The sequence below is a fragment of the Carassius carassius genome, chromosome 8 (assembly GCF_963082965.1).
Source record: "Carassius carassius chromosome 8, fCarCar2.1, whole genome shotgun sequence".
In the NCBI taxonomy this organism is placed as follows: Eukaryota; Metazoa; Chordata; class Actinopteri; order Cypriniformes; family Cyprinidae; genus Carassius; species Carassius carassius.
In genome coordinates, this window is record NC_081762.1 from 16,871,558 (window position 1) to 16,890,840 (window position 19,283).

A 19,283-nucleotide genomic window follows, 5' to 3' on the forward strand; every position below is an offset into this window, starting at 1 on the left:
AATGTTGAAAAGAGCTGAGAATATTTTTTTAGGTTTTTTAGGGGGGATAAATTGAAAGAACAGCATTGTTTTTACATTTGTTAGCCTACAGTTATTTATTTGTTACATTTATATTATTTACATCAAGCTTTTGAATGGTATAGTATTGTATATTGATATTGAAACTTCATAATGTTTCACTTGATTATACATTTAGTCAGGAATTATAGTTTGGAAAAAGTCTTTGGAAAAAGTCTAACTAGTAAAATGTTTACACGTTATGTAAAAACTAGTACAAGTATATAAATAAATAAAAAGAGACTTACTCATGTTTATGATCTCTGCTGAATAAAGTGCTTCATTCTTTTTTTTCTGAGGAAATCCATTTCTCAAATCCTCAACCACATGACATCTTTTTGGGGTGAATTATGTCTTATTCCTCTCATCGCGAAGCAAACAGTAAAATAAAAACTTGAAGAACAGGCTCGCTGCTTTTTCTTCTGTTATGGGCGTATTCAAGCCGCGCGCTTCAGTTTGAATCTGAATAGCGCGTTCAGCGCGGGGGCGTGGTCACATTAGATGTAATGAAGGGAGACATGAAAAACAGACATCACGTTGTTTTCATATGGATTACTTTAAAACAGAATATCTGTTTTTGGCGGCATGTTTAGTTTAAAAGTAGACATGTCAAGCTTTCTATAGATACCTCTCTCATGTCTCTTCGTTGAGTATTCACGGAGTTACAGTTCATTTTAATGACGTGTTTGTAAATAAAGATCAGCGCAGACAAAGGCTGCAGACAGCACACCTTGTTTGTTATCTTTATTTTATAAGTGCACAAAGTTTTGTTGTTATTATGTCTGTATCCAAAAAAAAGTAGACCCTTTACAGATTCGATTGATGTATTGCTCTTATCTGTACGATTAAAACTGAAAGTGTAATTTAAGTTCTTTTCGGGGTTATCAGGAGAAAATGACTCAAAACACGTATCCGCGTTAATCGACTTCAGAGGGTTAAAGTCCAGCAATTTAACACTAATATTGGGCATAAACGAACACCTTAAATATAAAGTACTTAAAACAGGTAAGTTCATATATTTGGAGTAAAGTTTAATTGAACTGCTGCATCAGTCATACAGCGCTCCCATCTGCGCTGCACACATCTGAATATTTGGGTTGCACTGTTCTGGAACAGTGTTGTAAATACAACTTTACCACTGATTTCTAGCTGTGTCCTCTTCTGGAAGGCCAAACAAATTAGTTTCACTTTCACAATGAAACACAGGGTCACACACGGCAGGCTGAGTGAGCAGCGGCCAGTGGGCTTGAGAACAGCGGAGCTGGCGGATGTCATCACCCCAGGCTGAACTCCGCTTCATCCACGGTGAAAGCCAATCCGACAATTCACAGCTAGAAGCTGATGCATTTCCTCAGTAACCAGCATGGATCAGCTCTAGGCATGACTAAGCGGATATCGTCCTCTATTGGAAGGCCAAACAAAGTAGTTTCGCTTTCACAATAAAAACACAGCATCTCCACAACAGCGGCAGCGGCAACAACAATACATCAGCAAAAATCTAATTTACAACTCCTTTCTTTGCGTGAACATTTGGGCGGTGTTATGCAAATATTCCCACATCGTGACGTAGACATGTGGGGGCATGTTAGAATGAGCCTTTTTAGGTAGGTGTGGTTGACTTAAATTTTATTAAGAAAACCTCTTTGGATTTGATACTTTGGAACTTTGGATCTTCTTTATGCACCAAGAGTAACACTCTAACACTCCAAACACTTGTAACACTCCAAAGAGAAAGGAAAAATGTAAATCGCATCATATGGCCCCTTTATTTGGAATGCAAAAAAAAAACCATGATTTTATTTTTACATTTTTAAAAACAGAGTTATCTGTTTTTGAAAAATGAATTGTTCATGCTTATTTTAGTGAATATTAAACAAGCATAAATTTGGATAAGCAAGTTGGACTAACTTATTCAAGATAACAAAGTGAGACAAAGCAGAAGACAACATAAAAAAAAAACAATATTCTCTGAGGACTTCATTTGACCAAAAAAAAAAAAAAAACATTTAAGCAAGTAACCAACTTAAATGAATTGCACATGTTTCGGGAAATAATTAACTTTACGGTCCAGAACTCATTAGGGTCTTACTGAAATCAATACCAGCAGAATGGTAATTGGTGTTTCAATGAGTGCAAAGCCATTACTGAACGATGTGATGCTTTTTACTGGGGAACGGTTTTAATAAACTCATTCCACTGAATGACAGTGGCGACCATTACAACACAGCCAGTAAAATTCCACTTTTTGTTTTAATGAACTACTAAAGGACATAAAAACAACAAACAAGTCGGAGGCAGAAAACAAGGATTCATAATTAGCCTGAATAGCCATTGCAGACCAGATCAAGTAAGATGGCGAGAGCCTCTTTTTACTCTTCTCTGGTAATAACGAGTGTGCAAATCGGTCGCGGTAGAGTTAGATGCTAATCAAAAGCATTGTGCAAGCACTAGTTTGAGCTCAGAAGGGAAATGCGTGTCAACTACTGGAACCAAAAGGCTCCAGTCTTCCCCTGTGTTCTGACTGAAGATAAGTCTCCAGCGCTTCTCTCTGATAGAGTCTTCCCCTTTAGAGTTTGAGTGAGGCCATATGCGAGGTCACAGCCTCCACAGACTGCCGAGCTTCAGAGTCAAGCTGCGAGACACTTGCGCGCATCTAAGGATGACAGCTTGTCTCTTATCTTTCGTGCTGCTCTTGTGGCCCCTTTGCTCCATTACTTTATCATTCCACTTTTCTTGGCTTCTTCCCAATAACATTTCCAAATCTCGATGCCTAGTGGAGTTATCCAAATAGTGCAATGTTAAGCAAAACTGCCACTTGAACTTTCTCTCGGTAAATAGACAGATTAGAATCTAAATCCTTTGTTTCAACAGCCACCCATGCACCCCGCAGCTTGAGACGTGACAACCCATTTTTTACTGCGACACCCTGCCAAAAACAGACTTTTTTCTATAGCTTTCGTGGAAGCAGCATGACCCAAAATAGCTGACGTGAAGAAACAGCAGCCGATCCCTAGGCTGGGACAGCAAACTACCTGCAGGTCTTCCTTTTGTCTGTATGCGAAAAGCACTACAGAATTTGCACCTTTTTCAGTGGCACTTGTCTAAAGGTCACCTTTTCAAACTAGTGCACAAACATAAAGCGAGCATTTGTGAAACAGTCAGCCATGAGGGCCACCCCACCTCCTGGACCAATCATGCCCTCTCCCACTGGGAATAGTGGTACCATGGAGCAGCTGGTATTAGCAGGTGGCAAGCGACTGGCCCAGGTCAAGAATTTTGCTCCGAAACAGCTGTCCAACCACTTGGAAGCTGCTGCCATTCTCTGACCTGATGTAATCTTTAGGAAAATATCATGCAAGTGAATACTGGATCAGTTCAAACAAATAAAACTCTTGTTAAAGAGTTAGACTTGTGACTAGGGATCTGCCTTTCTTTCTTCTGTAGAACACAAGGGATGGTGTTCTGAGAAAAAACATTACTTACAATGGAAATTGTGGGTAACAAAACATCAAATTTTTTAACCATCATTGTACAAAAATATATTATTTTGTGTTCCAAAAAAGAAAAAAAGCCATACAAGTTTGGAACGACATGAGGGTGAGTGAATTATGAAAAAAAAAAAAAAAATGTTTTATTTGTTTATCGGCTGACCTGTCTTTATTACCTAACCTATATATAGAATATTTTAATGATATTGAAACAAACACTCAACAAATTACCAAACGCAGGAAGATAGATTGCAACTAGAAAATGGCAAGGCACTTAATCATTTTATTATTTAACTATGTTTTACATCTTCAAAGTATTACAATTAATTTACATTCACAATCTTCGACAATATTTGAGCTAAAAGAATGACTTGTCAAAGGCTGAGCAGTATGGTAATGTAAACAGTGGTTTAAAAAAGTAATAATAATAATTAAATAAGATGGTAGAGATTTAGCTTTGCCCATTTTAAGAGCAAAACTGCATTTTAAAACTTTAGTTTCCAACATAGACAGCTTTGTTAACTAGGTGCAATTTTATTATTATTATTTAATTTATTTTTTTCACAATTCTGTGCAAGAATTTGCCAACTTTGAATGTGGATCATTGTTATACAATTTGAAGCAGTTGTTTTTTGTACTTTTATTAATTTGCATAATAATAATAATAATAATAATAATAATAATAATAGAAAATCCAAGTTTTGTAACATGATATCAAATTCTTCCGAATCCAAATGAATATCTTTCTTATAAAATACTATTAGAACATTATTTTAACTATTTTTACTACAAAATTACTCAAAGCAGCTACACCGTGATATATGTTGTTACTATTAAATCACTGGTACCATGAGGTGAAGTATTAATCATGCCACTTTTAAAAGCCCTCAAATTTTCCCACAGCAGGACTGAGAAAGCGAGAAGAAGAGAGTGAGAGGAGGAGGACTCAAACAGCTCATGAAGCAACAGAACTGCAGAAGAGATTCTGCACTTCTCTAGCATCACTGCATTTTACACTTTTCACTCCTGAAGAGGAGAGCGAGAGTCTCTGCATGTCTATGAATCTGAGAAGTGTGCGGCTCTGAAAGCTGACACTGCGACACTGCTCTTGGCACGGTAAAGGACTCCTGGATGCTTCAAGATTGCTCTCTGATTCAGTGGCGCTAGGTTATGAAGTAGCTTGTTTCAGTGAGCTGACACTAAAGGTGGAGGAGTGTGTGTGTGTGTGTGTGGCGTGAGAAAGAATGTATGCTTGGAATGGATCACTCACAGCTGTTGTATATGGGTTATCTAACCAGGATGGCAGTCAGTGACAGATTTAACAATTTTTTAACTCAGACATGCTATCAGCTTGAAAATGCCATTGCTCATGCTCCCTAACATATGTGGATGAATTGTACATGACCCCCACCCCTTCTTTTTCAAATAATGCTATTAGTTTTAACTTTCCATTCTTAAAAAAAAAAAAAAAAAAATCTTTAGCAGCCGTTTTCAACATTTACAAAGATAAGAAATGTTTATTGTTATTAGACTGATTTCTGAAGGATGTGACACTGAAGACACTGAATGGCTGCTGAAAATGTAATATATATTAAAATATAACATTAATATATAATATTTTAATATAAAATTAAAACAAAAATATTTCACATGTCAATAATGTCCCACAATATTAATATTTTACTGTATTTTGGTCAAAAAAATTACCAACCCCAAACTTTTAAATGCTACTTTATATTTTGCACAAAAAGCATTGAATGAATAAAACCAGAAAACATGATTTTCGTTACATTGATACATTTTTTTCCCACAATAGCAATGACAGTTTTGTGCTGAATCAAGACTATTCTCTTTGTACAAAACAATCTCTTAATTTTCCCTCTGAATTTGAGGTGACATTTTTCCCAGGAATATCTTCTGCATTAGATTCAACCTTCCAGTATCCACTGAGACATGCATTAAGAAATCAACTGGGGGTGGAACATATGCTGTAGGATAAAGTACAGTATTATTACAATACGTACAGGGGAACTCAATGCATGGTTTAGTAAACTAAGTGCATATATTCTTTGTTTTCCACTTCTTAAACCACTCGTCATTACTATGTGCTGAGCTGAAAGGACAAACAGGCCTATGCTCTGAAGATGTACAGTAATTAACTAATGCGTCCTCACCAGATGAAATCTGATAAGCAAGCAGGTAAATAAGCAGTCATTTAACAGATGCTTTAATCCAAAGTGACTTACTTGTTACAGAGACAATCCCTCTGGAGATTAAGCTTGTTGCTCAAGGGCACAACAGTGACTGTGGTTCCTCGGGGGGTTTGAACAAGCAACCTTTTGATTTACTATGAACAATCCACATCCTTTGGCACTATGCCACACCACATGAAACTAAATCGTATCAATTTCAAGTGTGTATTATTGATTTAATGTGAACTGTTCATCTACGGATATTCATAAGATTATTTAAAGCTTTTTTTTTTGCATATCTTGAGATCACATCCAGCAAAATGTTTTTAATTAGATTTTTTATTTTGAAGGTTATTTCCATTCATACCTAAAATATGTGCACAAAACTGAATCTCAATGAAATTCAAGCAGAAGAGGCTTCTACTACTCTTTTTCCCCCCTGTGTAGTATTACCTGTGAGGCTTCTGCAAATCAACAGAACATCAGCACAAAAACAAGCAGTAAATAAATAATTAAAGAAATAAATCAGTGAGTAATTGAAAATTAGTGGTGACACATTGATCCAGCCAGCCTGGCTGGTGTTAAGCGGGCCTGTCTGAATGAGACGGCCGCCGCTAAAAGACGGTTTAAAGCGTAATTGATTTTTGTTTCCAACCAGTCAGAGTCACAATGAGCTAATAATGTGGGATGATGAAGATCACTCTCCGTTCTGTGTTTATTCTCCTCACACAATGCAATCTAGTGTACAGGCGCACAGCGACTGTATGGCATACGATGAGATGATTTTCACATTAAACTCAAACAAGAAACAGATTTATTACTTGAGATTTTATTGTCATCTAAGTGGCAAATAATTACCTGAAATGTAGGGTTACTTATTAATCTTAAGAGTACCAAATCTTATGTAAATAAGGTGCATCCTTATTATTAGTAGAAACTTGGTTACATGATGTGCATGAATTGCATAACAATGCTAATTATTTGATATAAATGTATGTGAGCTTTGTCTAGAAGACTGATGTGTGTATGAAGTCTGAAAACTGCTACACATTTGTACACATCAGTAAAATGTGAGTTCACCGAGATTTGCGATGGGAAAGGAGGAACTGAATATTTAAATCTATTCTAAAACTCATTTTTCAAAACTTTGTGCAAACATTTGAGATCAATATTTGAGCTGAGTTTTCGGTGTGAGACTGCAGAGTTTGGGATTTTACCTTCATGCACGGTCACACCACAGTTGTCACACTGGATGATCTCATCCGCATCTTCGCTGTTGTCTCCCAGACACACGCAGCAGATAAGGATATGCTCCATCCGCTGGGAGCTCCAGGTCTGGGGACGTTCCAACAGAGAGTCCTGATGAAGCAATGGATAATTTAGCAATCCAACTCTAGTAAGGGATGTTACAACACCATCCAAATATCTTCCTCTGCATTGGACCAGTGTGGACAAAAAAGTAAAGCCACTCAAAAACATCTGCTCTAATTCCACCTCTGAAATTTGGAAGATTAGCCAATCCTATAAACTGAAGTTCTCAGATAAGCCCATTCACAAGGATTGCTCTTTTGTATCAACAATCTGATGGCATGTGAGCCAGTTACTGGATCATCTGATTGCTTGTGCATTCCTAAACGCACAATAATACATTTGCATTGGAGAATTCAAGTCGATTCCATACAAGTGAACTTTCGGACAAATTGAAACATGTGGACAGATCAGCTATTTGATTTGATCTGCATTCAATGTGAAAAATATGGCAAACACATAGCAGTTTTCAGTAAATGATGGAGACAGACGCCTAGTTTATTAATAAATCAAACCAGAGACTTTGAATTGCACTTTGTGAAGTTGTTTGCATTAATTGTAGGTGGAATTGTATTCAAATCTTAACAATAAACATGATGTATGAGTTATGACAGTTAGAGTAAGATTATTTGAACAAACAAGAATGAGAAAACCTTTGGAAGACTGCCACAATATATATTTGATAAATAGATAATATAAAGCCCATAAAGTGTGTAGAAAGTAATTAAATTGAGCATTTTGAAGAATACAGAATTTTAGTTTTGAGTACGAATTAGTTAAGTTAATAAGTTGTTGATCTTTACATACACTACTATTGAAAAGTTGAAATTCAACTTGAATAATTTAAAAGTTTAGGGTTGTAAGATTCTTATGTTCACAAACATTTATTTGATAAAAACTACATTAAAAACTACAATAATACTATGGAAAATTGTTGCAATTTATTTCTATTTTTATATACCTGTATTTTAAAATGTAATGTATTCCTGGAATATAAAAGCCATTACTCCGGTCTTCAGTGTCACATGATCCTTCAGAAATCATTCTAATATGCTGATTTACCGCTCAAGAAACTTTTCTTATTATTATCATCAATGTTGAAAACAGTTGTGCGGATTAATATTTTGTGAGAACAGTGATGCATTTTTTTTCTGGATTCTTTGTTCAAAAGAAATCCTTTGTAACATTATAAAGTCTTTACAAGCCACCTTTAACCAATTTAAGGCATCTTTGCTGAATTAACTCCTTTCAAAAACATTTCTTATTGATGCTAAACATTTCAACGGAGGTGCAATATCAGAGGAGATTTTACCTCATTGCCCTTCCCATGTGATGTGCTGTGGCTGTCATTGGTCTCCTCCTCATCAAACGCCCCTGTGCTCTTGCCTCCTTTACTCTTTGATTTATTCCCTTCTTCCTCACTGTCACTACTAGAGGTCTCGTTCTCATCATCCTCATTGTCCTCTTCATCACTACCCCCATCCTCCTCTTCCTCACTCCCTTCTTTCTCCTTTCCAGATGATGCATTTCCTTTCTTTTTTCCTTGTGTGGGCCTCCAATCATTGTCATCCTCACTGTCATAATCATCCATTTCGTTTAGCTCTTCCATTGTAGTGAAGTCCAGCATGGGCCGGTTCCTCCGTAGGTTCCATTTTTTCGGCTCTGCCAAGCTTTCCTCCGCTGTGCCAGTACCATTTGGTTCTGTATCTGAGGTTTTTTCTCCTTTTTTGCAATTCTTGGAGGTCCCTCCTGCTTCTTTGCTGTTGGTCTCCTCGGAAAAAGACTCCTCCTTGGCTTTCTCCTCTTCTTCGGTTTCTTCATTCAATTCTTTGGCTTCTTCGTCATCTATGCCCTCTTCATCGGCTGAGCCAACAGCGTCAGAGTCGCTCTCAGAGCCCGCAGCGCTGTCCCTTGCACCCTCCTCGTCACTTCCGTTGTCAGTGCCTTCTGAACCTGACACACAAGTACCAGAGATTACATTAGCAGTGTCTTTTTTGTTTTTTGAGCGGAATACAACATAGTTCAGATCAGGGTCAGACTTAGTGATTTAGGGGCCCTAAGCAAATTTGAGGTATGGGGCACCAACATAACCCTTCTTTTTTTCGCTTTCTCTCTCTCTCACAGGTTATAGCTATAACTAGTTCATTTACCCCTTCACAACTTGAGTAAAAATTATTCAACCTGATGCTGTTCTAAAGCCATATTAGGCTACCTTATTTTTTTTAAATCACAAAAGACGACTTCATTAAAACAAAACAAAAAAAAAATTTATTCACTTGTATATTTAATGAATCTTTTTACAAAAAATGGCAGAAAAAAATTATCCTATGCAAATCGTTCCGTATCCCAAGTGTTCTTAAGGCACATGGTAGGGTTTGCTGAGAAACAAATCGAAAATGTAATCTATTTATTAAGAGAAAATCTCCAGTTATCGCATTCATGTATTTATATGAGCTGCAGGGCAGTTCACACTAGCGCGCCTATAGGAAAAACATAAGTGGGTCATTTTCAAACATCAAGACAAATAAAACCATGACACAAAACACAATTCTTTCTTCGCTGAGGTTAATCCGTTCTTGTGACAGTCAGTCATTACGCAAAGAGCACTATAAGGAACACTAAGGAACTCTATAATCACAAAAAGCTTTCATTCCAGGTCATACAGATTTTTATTATTATTATTATTATTTTTATAATGGCTGTCAGAAAACAAAAATAAGAAAAAATAAATTAAGCACTGAAGAACAGTAAAAGTTATAATAAATATATTATATGGTGCATATATTTAGCAAAATGCTCCTCTCTACAGTTTATTTTTCTAGCTGACAATTGAGTCTACTGGTGTTGGTCCATTGTGTTTTATCAAGTCCAGAGTCAATGCAGCCGTCTACCAGGAGATTTTGGAGCACTTTATTCTTACATCTGCTGATAAGCTTTAAGGCTTCAAACGAAGTTCATTTTCTATGGAGGTAATTGAATGCCTAAAAGATTTGCATACGCAGGGTAGGAGGTGTGGAACTGTACATAAGACTGTAAGCGTAAATTAAGTTTGTATGCGCAAGAGAAGCTTTGTAAAGGTGTAAAAATGGAAGTCAAAAGAATGCAGATCATGTTTATTTTGCATTAGCATGAAACTGCAGTTTCACAATACATGAATTACACTCACAAGTAACAGGAAAATGTTATAAATAATTTTTAATTATGCTTGAAACGCGATTTACACATTTACAAAGCTTCTCTTGTGCATGCAAATTTAATTTACGCTTACAGTTTTATGTATAGTTCCACAACTCCTAGCCTGCGTATGCAAATAAGCATTAAATTACCTTTATAGTTTTCGTTCTTTGTTTGGGGGCAAAAAGAAGTTTGAAAAGGCGACGGTATACTGTTTTTGAACATTCCAACATCCCTGCGCTGCTGGAGGCAGGGTGTAGATTAATGTAAATATGTGTTGCAACGCACATGCCTGTCCCCTAAACACAACAACTATGAAATGATGAAGAGTAGGCAATCTAGATGAGAGACGGGCCCTAATGATCAGAATATTATAGACAAAAGAATAATGATTAGAAGCAGTTCAGAGACAAGAATCATGTTTGTAATACAAAAGAACCATAATCAGCCCTTTATGGGAAGTGTGAATGTCTCAAAGTCTGAAAACTTTAGCATGATGTGGAAATAAATATTGGGGTTAGTTTGTTACTTTCATTTATTTTATTAAACTGGATAAATTGTTATACCTTTTTAAATTTCATGTGCTGTCGTGATTTACTTTTGATAAAAACAAAGGTTTATCATTGTATGTTCATTTGGCATTTCATTTATTGTATACCCTTTAAATTTGTTTATTGAAAGAAAAAACTACAGCAGCAGTAGGGCTGGGTGGTATATCGAGTTTGTATGATATATTGATATTTTCTTTATAAGCGATTTGATATGACTCAATACCGTTTTAAGCGATTAAAAAATACAATGATTTTAACTAGGGCTGTGAATCTTTAGGTAGGCAGCGTTTTGATTCGATTCACGATTCATAGGTTTTTGATTCAATTCAAGAACGATTATTGCAAATTTAGAACGATTCAATTCGATTAGATTCACAATTAAATTCGATTTGATTTGATTATAACCAGAGGTGGGTAGTAACGAGTTACATTTACTTCGTTACATTTACTTGAGTAATTTTTTGGGGTAACTAATACTTTCCGGAGTATATTTAAAGATGGGTACTTTATACTCTTACTTGAGTAAATTTTTGGGGAAAAATCTGTACTTTTACTTCGTTACTGTGGGCGAGGCTCCTCTTGTTACTTTATCTTAATGCAATAAATGTTATAAATGCTTCACTTTATTCCAAACGCGCCGTCTACTTTTCTCTGGACAATGAGCGATGACCATTCGCGAATGATTCATTCTTTTGAGTCAATTCTGTTCAAAGGTTTGATCAAACCAATTGGCAAACGAGTGAATTGGTTCATGAATCAGTTTGAATGAGTCGTTCAGTTCCCTGCCGCATGCGCTGAGCTACTGAAGCGGTTCACTCAGAGTTGTAACGTTTAAGAACATCAGCAGTGTTGAAAACGTAGCTATGGATCTGCACTGAATTGAAAGCAAATCTGCAAAGGCTATTATTTGCTAGCGATGGAGATCCTTATTAGATGAACACCGCGTGTGCTGTCTACTGTTTAACAGGTAATAACTACATAGCTACATTCGATTACAGTACACGATACCACTGTGACATTAGTTTGTTGTACGTGTGTGGCTTATAACAGAGGGGAGTCAAGTTGAATGCAGCTTCCAAAAGACAAAAAATAGCCGATTAAGATTTTATTAATTTTAATAGTCACACCGGTGCGAGTACGTTCAGCAAGTCCAGCTGCTAAATTCAGATCTGTGCTTGCTTGCTGGCGCTGAGCCAGAGATAGATGCGTTTTTACAGCACTGCGCATTATAACCAATCACACATGATTCTTTTGAGCTTATTAAAGCATTGGCCAATCAGAGGTGTTCCGATGAGTCATCGCTAAAATGCCGGTGCTTCCTTCACTCGCTTGCTGACTGGAGACCTCTTTCTGGCAAATTCTCTCGTCAGAAACAACAAAGTGCAGATGTGTGTGTAAGAATCTTTAATTAAGATATTGATTTCACAGTGTTAACAGTTTCAGTGATTTTAATGGGAGTTTCTGAGAGTGATTGAAATCTAGACTGTCAGTGAAAATGATCTTTAATAATGTAAATGTTATTTGCTCTCTTTCTGAACAATGAAAGATTAATAGCAATATTTATATCACATTAACTTTCAATGTTAAATTCACATTTAATATAAAGTCAGTCGTATTAAAAATATGTTATGGCATGACACCTATATCTGTTACTTAAGTAAACAGACAGGGTTTTATAATAAATTACATAAATTGGAGTAAAGGCTGATGAAATATATACATTTATACACACACACATACATTACATACATTTTATCTATATATCTAAATAAAAATAGGCTCAGTATATATGACCCAAAGTAACTAGTAACTAACTACTTGAGTAGATTTTTTCATCCGATACTCTTTTACTCTTACTCAAGTAACTATTCAAGACTAGTACTTTTACTTTTACTTGTGTAAATATTTCTAGAAGTACTTTTACTTTTACTTGAGTACAGTTTTTGGGTACTCTACCCACCTCTGATTATAACGATTCGATTCTGCATTCTTTAAGTGCATGCACAGGATTATTTAAATGTTTCCCTAAATTCTTTAAATGCTTAGTCAGGGGGGCAAATTACAGCAGCCTTTATGGTTAGAGAACCATAGGTTAACCCCCCCACCAAAACATATATATACCTTTGTCCATTGTTAAGATGCTAGTTTAATGATGCTATGGCATATGTAAAAATATATGTAAGCTAAGATTTCAAACAAAGAGCTTTAAGAGTATTATGCATAAGCTAACCAGGGGCGTAGCCATCATTTCAGAAGTGACAAAAATGTCAAATACAATCATTTTATGTATGTAGCCTATATATTATCATAATTATTATAATTTTTATTTGTATTTTTTTTTTTTTTTTTTACAAGTAATTAACTTTTTTTATTACTTTTAATTAGCTGTAAGAAATCAAATACACTGCTGGACAATAATCATTTGTAATATATATTTTTTTCCTAATGGCACTTGATGGGTTAGATGGGTTAAAAGCAGAGCACGAATTCTGAGTATGGGTCACCATACTTGGCCGTATGTCACTTCACTTTCACTTTCAATATTGTCCAACACATCCTATATTTGGTAATGTAAACATAGATGCTACATGTTGAATTGCAAATAAATCTTGAAAACGTTGATTAAATCTGAGTAAATATCTAATTAAGGGTGATTGATCTAATTAAACCTAGTGTATAAAGTGTATAAACATGAAAACTCATCCTTCCATGTAACATCAACAGAAGGCTTCATGAAATGTGACACACAATGCATTTAACACCACCATGAACTATGAAAGTGTGGCTGGTAATTGATACATTTGTATAATTTCATACAGCTATGATATATTGTCAGATCAGAATTATTTGACACTGCATTTTATTTCTGACCAGAAATTTCTTCATGCAGCAAAACTTCAATACTCAAAGGGGTCAAAGTGTTAGAATTTCATTATCAGGCTGCAGATATTTCAGCACTTTTGTTGACAGCAGCTTGATGGGATGGCTTTGCTTTAACCTCCAGTCTGTCATGGTGATATGGAGCTATCTCCTGTGTGACTACAGTGTTAGCAAAGCATTGCAGGAGGTCTAATCTACAGGCAGGGGAAAACAGCACGCACGTAATGATGAAGGTTTCATCTCCACCTCAGCAGCTGTTTTCATGACAGGTGAGAAAACCCATGCAGGGGCCAAGTCTAATATGGCCAGCTGCAGTATAAATATAAATGTAACCATGTTATGTTTTAAATATCTCAACTGTATGAGACTTGCCATCACTACTTGTCAATATTTTATGGATCAACAATTTCATAAAATACCATTTTTTGACATTTCCAGTGTACAAAACGCTTAGATCAATGTGACGATAAGTTTTGAGATTCATTTTTTTTTTACCTGATGCATCTCCAACTTCAAAATCACTGTCATCTGAGCTGTCATAATCCAAAGCATCCAGCAAAGAGTCAGCCAAAGGCTTCACCTGCCGCCGCTTCGACCCCCGATCCACTAGATAAAGAAATAACACTTCCCAATGAGACTTTCAGACTTTTTAGAAATAAATGCAATACTAAAATAACACATATGAATGCACAATACAATTATGTAAAACAATTAAAAATAACTAAATGATTGCAAATACTTGGAATTAGTTAGAAATTAGTCTTTTAGCACAAACTCTATTTACCTGTCATAAAGCTGCACTGCATAATTAAAAATATAAATACAGTAACTGACATAGGTAACACAATTTATGAGTTTGATACCTTCATACCACCATGCAAACATTATCTTCACACTTATGTAAATGTATTCAGCGTGTAAATGCGTTATTTGAAACGAATAATAAATAACGACAGACTGTAGTTTTGCTTCAAATCCCTCACTCACTCACTCACTCACTCACTCACACACACACATTATGTTGGCTAAAAAAAGCAGCAAACACAGGTCTGTGATGTCCCGAGATGCTGTCACAGTAGACAGCTCACAGAGGAACAAAGTCTGTTTGTTTTAGTAAGCTGACAACAGAAAATTTCTGGACATACGAGGACGCACTGTGCTATAATCATATAAACATGAGGTGGAAAACTGCTCGTATTTCTTTGAAATAAGTGATATTATGTGTTTGTAGGTGAATGATGGAGAAAGGAACTTCACATCTGTTAGCCAGCTAGCTAAAGCCCCAGTAGCCTTATGCTATCTATTAACGCTTATTTCTCTTATTTCACATCACATAATGGTGATTCAGTGACGCTATTTCTTCTCTTTCAAAATATATAACATAATAGCGACGATTACTCACTTTATGGGATTTTCGCGTTTGGATAGTTTGCACAAAGGTACAACGAACGCCTCCTCAGCTCATGTTCTGCGTGTTACGTGTACGATATTGTGTATCACGTGTACACATTTTGCTGACGTTCAACTCACAAAGTGGGAGTTGGAAACCATAACAACCGTCGCTTCAGTTGGATCAGCGACGTTATCGTGTTGTTTACATTTTGCGTCGTGGTTTTAAAACTATAGGCTATTTCACTCATTCATTTCATTATTTGTAATTATAAAAAGAAAAAAATAATAGTCCATAATCGCTAACGAGGCCTCCAGAAGTCCATACCCTGTTGTCCTCTCACACTAAAATCCACTGATATATTGTTTAGAACTGTTTTTGCTTGTAAATGGTGCTCGCTTATATATTATTGTGATGTTTTATCATATCAGGTGTTTGGACTTTCATTCTGACGGCACCCATTAACTGCAGATGATCCATTGGTGAACAAGTGATGTATTCTGTTCTATTTGAGAACCAAGCTACTCTACATCTTTACATTTAATCATTTAGCAGACGCTTTTATTCAAAGCGACTTACAAATGAGAATCTTAGATGGGTGAGTGAATTTTCATCAAATTTTAATTTTGGGTTGAACTATTATTTTAATCACTGTGATGTTGATTGATATACAGTAGAGTTATAGATTGAAAATGCATCAAGAGGCAGTAAGGGTTATCACTTATATTTCTCCCTAAATCTTGATGCTATACTGGATATTGACTGTTTTTTTTTCACACTTAAAATGATGTAAATAGATTCTCATCTCTCTCTGTTAGACTGTCATGGGCTTGCTGTGAATTTAACTTACTTGACACTGTTTTGTTTGATAAATGTTACACTGGTATATTTAATAGGGTCACTCTAGTTCTCAATATAATGAGTCTTTACTTTTATAACTATGGTTGAGTCTGTCTTGTAGTTCAAACACGATATTTAATAATTCATTTCATTACCTTTTTTTCTAAAAGTTGTTCGAAAAGAAAATTAACAAAATTTAATTTACATTGAAAGACACATTTAAGGTTGAAACAAGTCTTGAAACTATCATATTGTACGTTAAATAACAAAAACAATAGTATAAGACTGGAAATGTTGTTTTTGACTTGTTTTGAGAGCGAGGCTCGTTTCTGTCGTCCTCTGTTGACTTTGCCAGTTTAGCAAACAGGAGACGATTAAAATAAATGAGCCTAGATTGATCCTGATACACGGCGAGGGGAAGACTGATGGGGAAAGGCACACGCAAGGGATGATTACGACTGTCCTTGCCCGATGACAAATGGCACTGTATTGTGCTGGAAAGCCACAGTTTTTTATCCCTTTGCATCAAAACACTTTTCGGATATCATCATAAGAATCATCGTCATCATCACTGTCACCATTCTATTGCCAGCATTTTCCGTTGTGGACGACGTGATATTTCCAAAAAATGAAATTAATGTTTCATACAAGGAGAATATGATTGTGCAGGAGTACATATCTGTCAGTAAGTGCTATTTATTTATTTGTATTTTTTATTAATAATGCATTATTCTGCATCTATGGTGCAGTTTATGAATTGCGGTGTATTGCATTATTAATGCTTAATATATTATAATATAGAGTATTAATCAAAACTGACCATAAGACATGTGCATTGTCACAAAAATAAATAAATAAATACTGTCCTTTTGAACTTTCCATTCATAAAAAAAAAAAAAAAAATCCTGAAAATGGTTTCCACAAAAATATTAAGCAGTATTTCCAACATTGATAATAAACAGAAATGTTTCTTGAGCACAAACTCAGCATACTAAAATGTATTACTGGGGATCATATGACACTGAAGACTGGAGAAATGACTACTGAAAATAACATTTTAAAATATCTTAAAACAGAAAACATTTTTTTTAAATTATAAAAATATTTTACAGTATATTTTACTCAACATAATAAATCCCAGACTTGCCCAACTAACAAAAAAATCAAATGTTCTCTAAATGTTCATAGCGTAAATGTAAAAAAAAAAAAAAAAAAGTTTTTTCTTGGTTCTGTCAGTGTTAAAGACAACATTAAAGGAAACATTCAATTTTATTAATTTGCAAAGATTACTGAAATGTTACTTCTGTATGTTCTCTGAACTATAGTAAGTGTGAACATTTAAAAATAAAATGTTTCAGAAAAATGTTCCATAAACAATTTATAAATAAACTTTTTTTTTTACTAAGTTTTGATAATGTTAAACTAGATAACTTGAATGTATGTTCTAGTCATGATCTTATATATGCTTTGTGCTTATATAGTCTTACATTGAAAATACACCTTCACGACTATGTTAAGTTTGCACACAGCATTATTCAGTATCTAGTGACGATATCGGTGATGGACCAAGAGGTTGTAAATGGAGAAATCCACAGAGGAGCTGGATGAAGATCTTGAGAAACTATCGTGCTGCAGATATCTGTCAGCTTGATGATGCAAAAGACAGAAGCAATTACATTAAAAACAAGAATAACACAAGGTTTAGGAAATCAAAACATTACTATAAAGACATAAGCCATGCCATGGCAGCTTTAAAACTTCATTTGAAGAGGAGTAATTACATGGGCTATTATTTATGAACCCTAAAGAAGTATGTTACGGAATGCTTGCATTGATCGACTGCCTGTGCCAGTTTAATGTTTTGCATTTAAATTGAAATATTTATCCATTCATATGGTGTAAATCATACTACGTTGGCCGCCGTTTATCTTTGCTGAGGTGCCCATTGCTTTTCCTCGCGAGCTCTTCCACTGGAGCGTGTGGCTGAAATTGAGTGAATTTGATTACAAACACATCGCTCCTGTGTGGAGATGTTATCTGTGTGTTATCTTAATGTCACCCTCAGTGTGCAGGGCTGCTCTAATTTAATCGTCATTTTAGATATGAGTATTTACTCCTTAGGAAAGAGACAGTCTTTACCAATGCACAATCCTTTATTCAATTGGAAACTGAAATGCTTGAAATTAATTGGCAAAGAGAAGTTAAGAAATATTCTTATGAAAGCTGTTGAAATGATTAGCGTGGAGCTCATCCGAGCAAAACAAAGCCATTATAAGAAATAGATCACCCGAAAATGAAAATTCTGTCATTTACTCAACCTTTGTTCCTCACACTGAGCTACCATGTGGCTTCAGACGAAGTAGAAAATGGTGCGTGAGTCATAAGGTACTTTTATCATGCTTTCATGGTGCTTTTTGGAGCTTGAAAGCCTCTGGTTCTCATTGAATTGCATTGTATGGATGAGAGCAGCTCATACATTCTGGTAAACATCTGATCTAGCATTTGACAGAAGATTTGCAGGATATCTTTACACTTATGTTGCAGAATCATGATTACATTCATAATGTTTTACAATTACCTGCACATAACTACAAAAGGTGGACATAATAATTGATATGCCTGGCAATATATAAAGGGCTTATTAAGGAGTACAAGTAGTACAAGGAGTTCAGAAAAGCTTCTGTTCTTCATTTACTGTAAGAAAAAGGTGAGAAAAAGAACTGTTGATTCAAGGGGGTGGAAATTACAAATAACAAAATAACAAAAGTACAGTGTTGCCAAATGCTGGGATTGTTCCAAAATAATACACATAAAGTGACATTAAGAACAAAATGTGTTAGCATAATGTTTTTTTTTTTTTTTTTTTTTACAAAATACCAATGACAAAAAATAAAATACAAATAAAATACGCGTTTGGGGCTTCACCACCCTTTACTGAAATAGTGAAATATTCCTAATAAATTATTGTCTGATGATAGAGATTACTGTATACCAAACTGATCATTTTCCATATTGCAGCAATCATGTCATGCCTGTTTTCTATTAGCTGTTTAGAATCAGAACTAGTGATTGGAAAAGTGTTTACAAAAAGGTCTGCTTTGCAATTCAGTTTGATTAATGTGGACAGTACACTGAATCATTTGACACACACACTGACTCAGTTGCAATGGTTTCTCACACCTTAAAGAGATACTTTGTGAGACAAAAAAAAATTGCCTACAGTATGAAACAGATGTCTTCTATTACAACCCGAATTCCGGAAAAGTTGGGACGTTTTTTAAATTTTAATAAAATGAAAACTAAAAGACTTTCAAATCACATGAGCCAATATTTTATTCACAATAGAACATAGATAACATAGCAAATGTTTAAACTTAGAAATTTTACACTTTTATCCACTTAA

General features: G+C 35.3%; 1 protein-coding gene across 2 annotated transcripts in view; it reads right to left on the minus strand.

The window, feature by feature from the left end:
* LOC132145436 (PHD finger protein 14-like) overlaps positions 1 to 15,206 on the minus strand; it is a 101,144-nt gene extending 85,938 nt beyond the window's left edge. For both annotated transcript variants that reach the window (XM_059556474.1, XM_059556475.1), the window contains exons 1-4: positions 15,053 to 15,206; positions 14,146 to 14,256; positions 8,358 to 8,998; positions 6,955 to 7,096 (exon numbers count right to left, since the gene is read on the minus strand). In XM_059556474.1, coding sequence (XP_059412457.1) covers positions 6,955 to 7,096; positions 8,358 to 8,998; positions 14,146 to 14,256; position 15,053 — 895 coding nt within the window. In that variant the 5' untranslated portion in view covers positions 15,054 to 15,206. The remainder of the gene's footprint in view (positions 1 to 6,954; positions 7,097 to 8,357; positions 8,999 to 14,145; positions 14,257 to 15,052) is intronic.
* Positions 15,207 to 19,283: the final 4,077 nt, after the last annotated feature.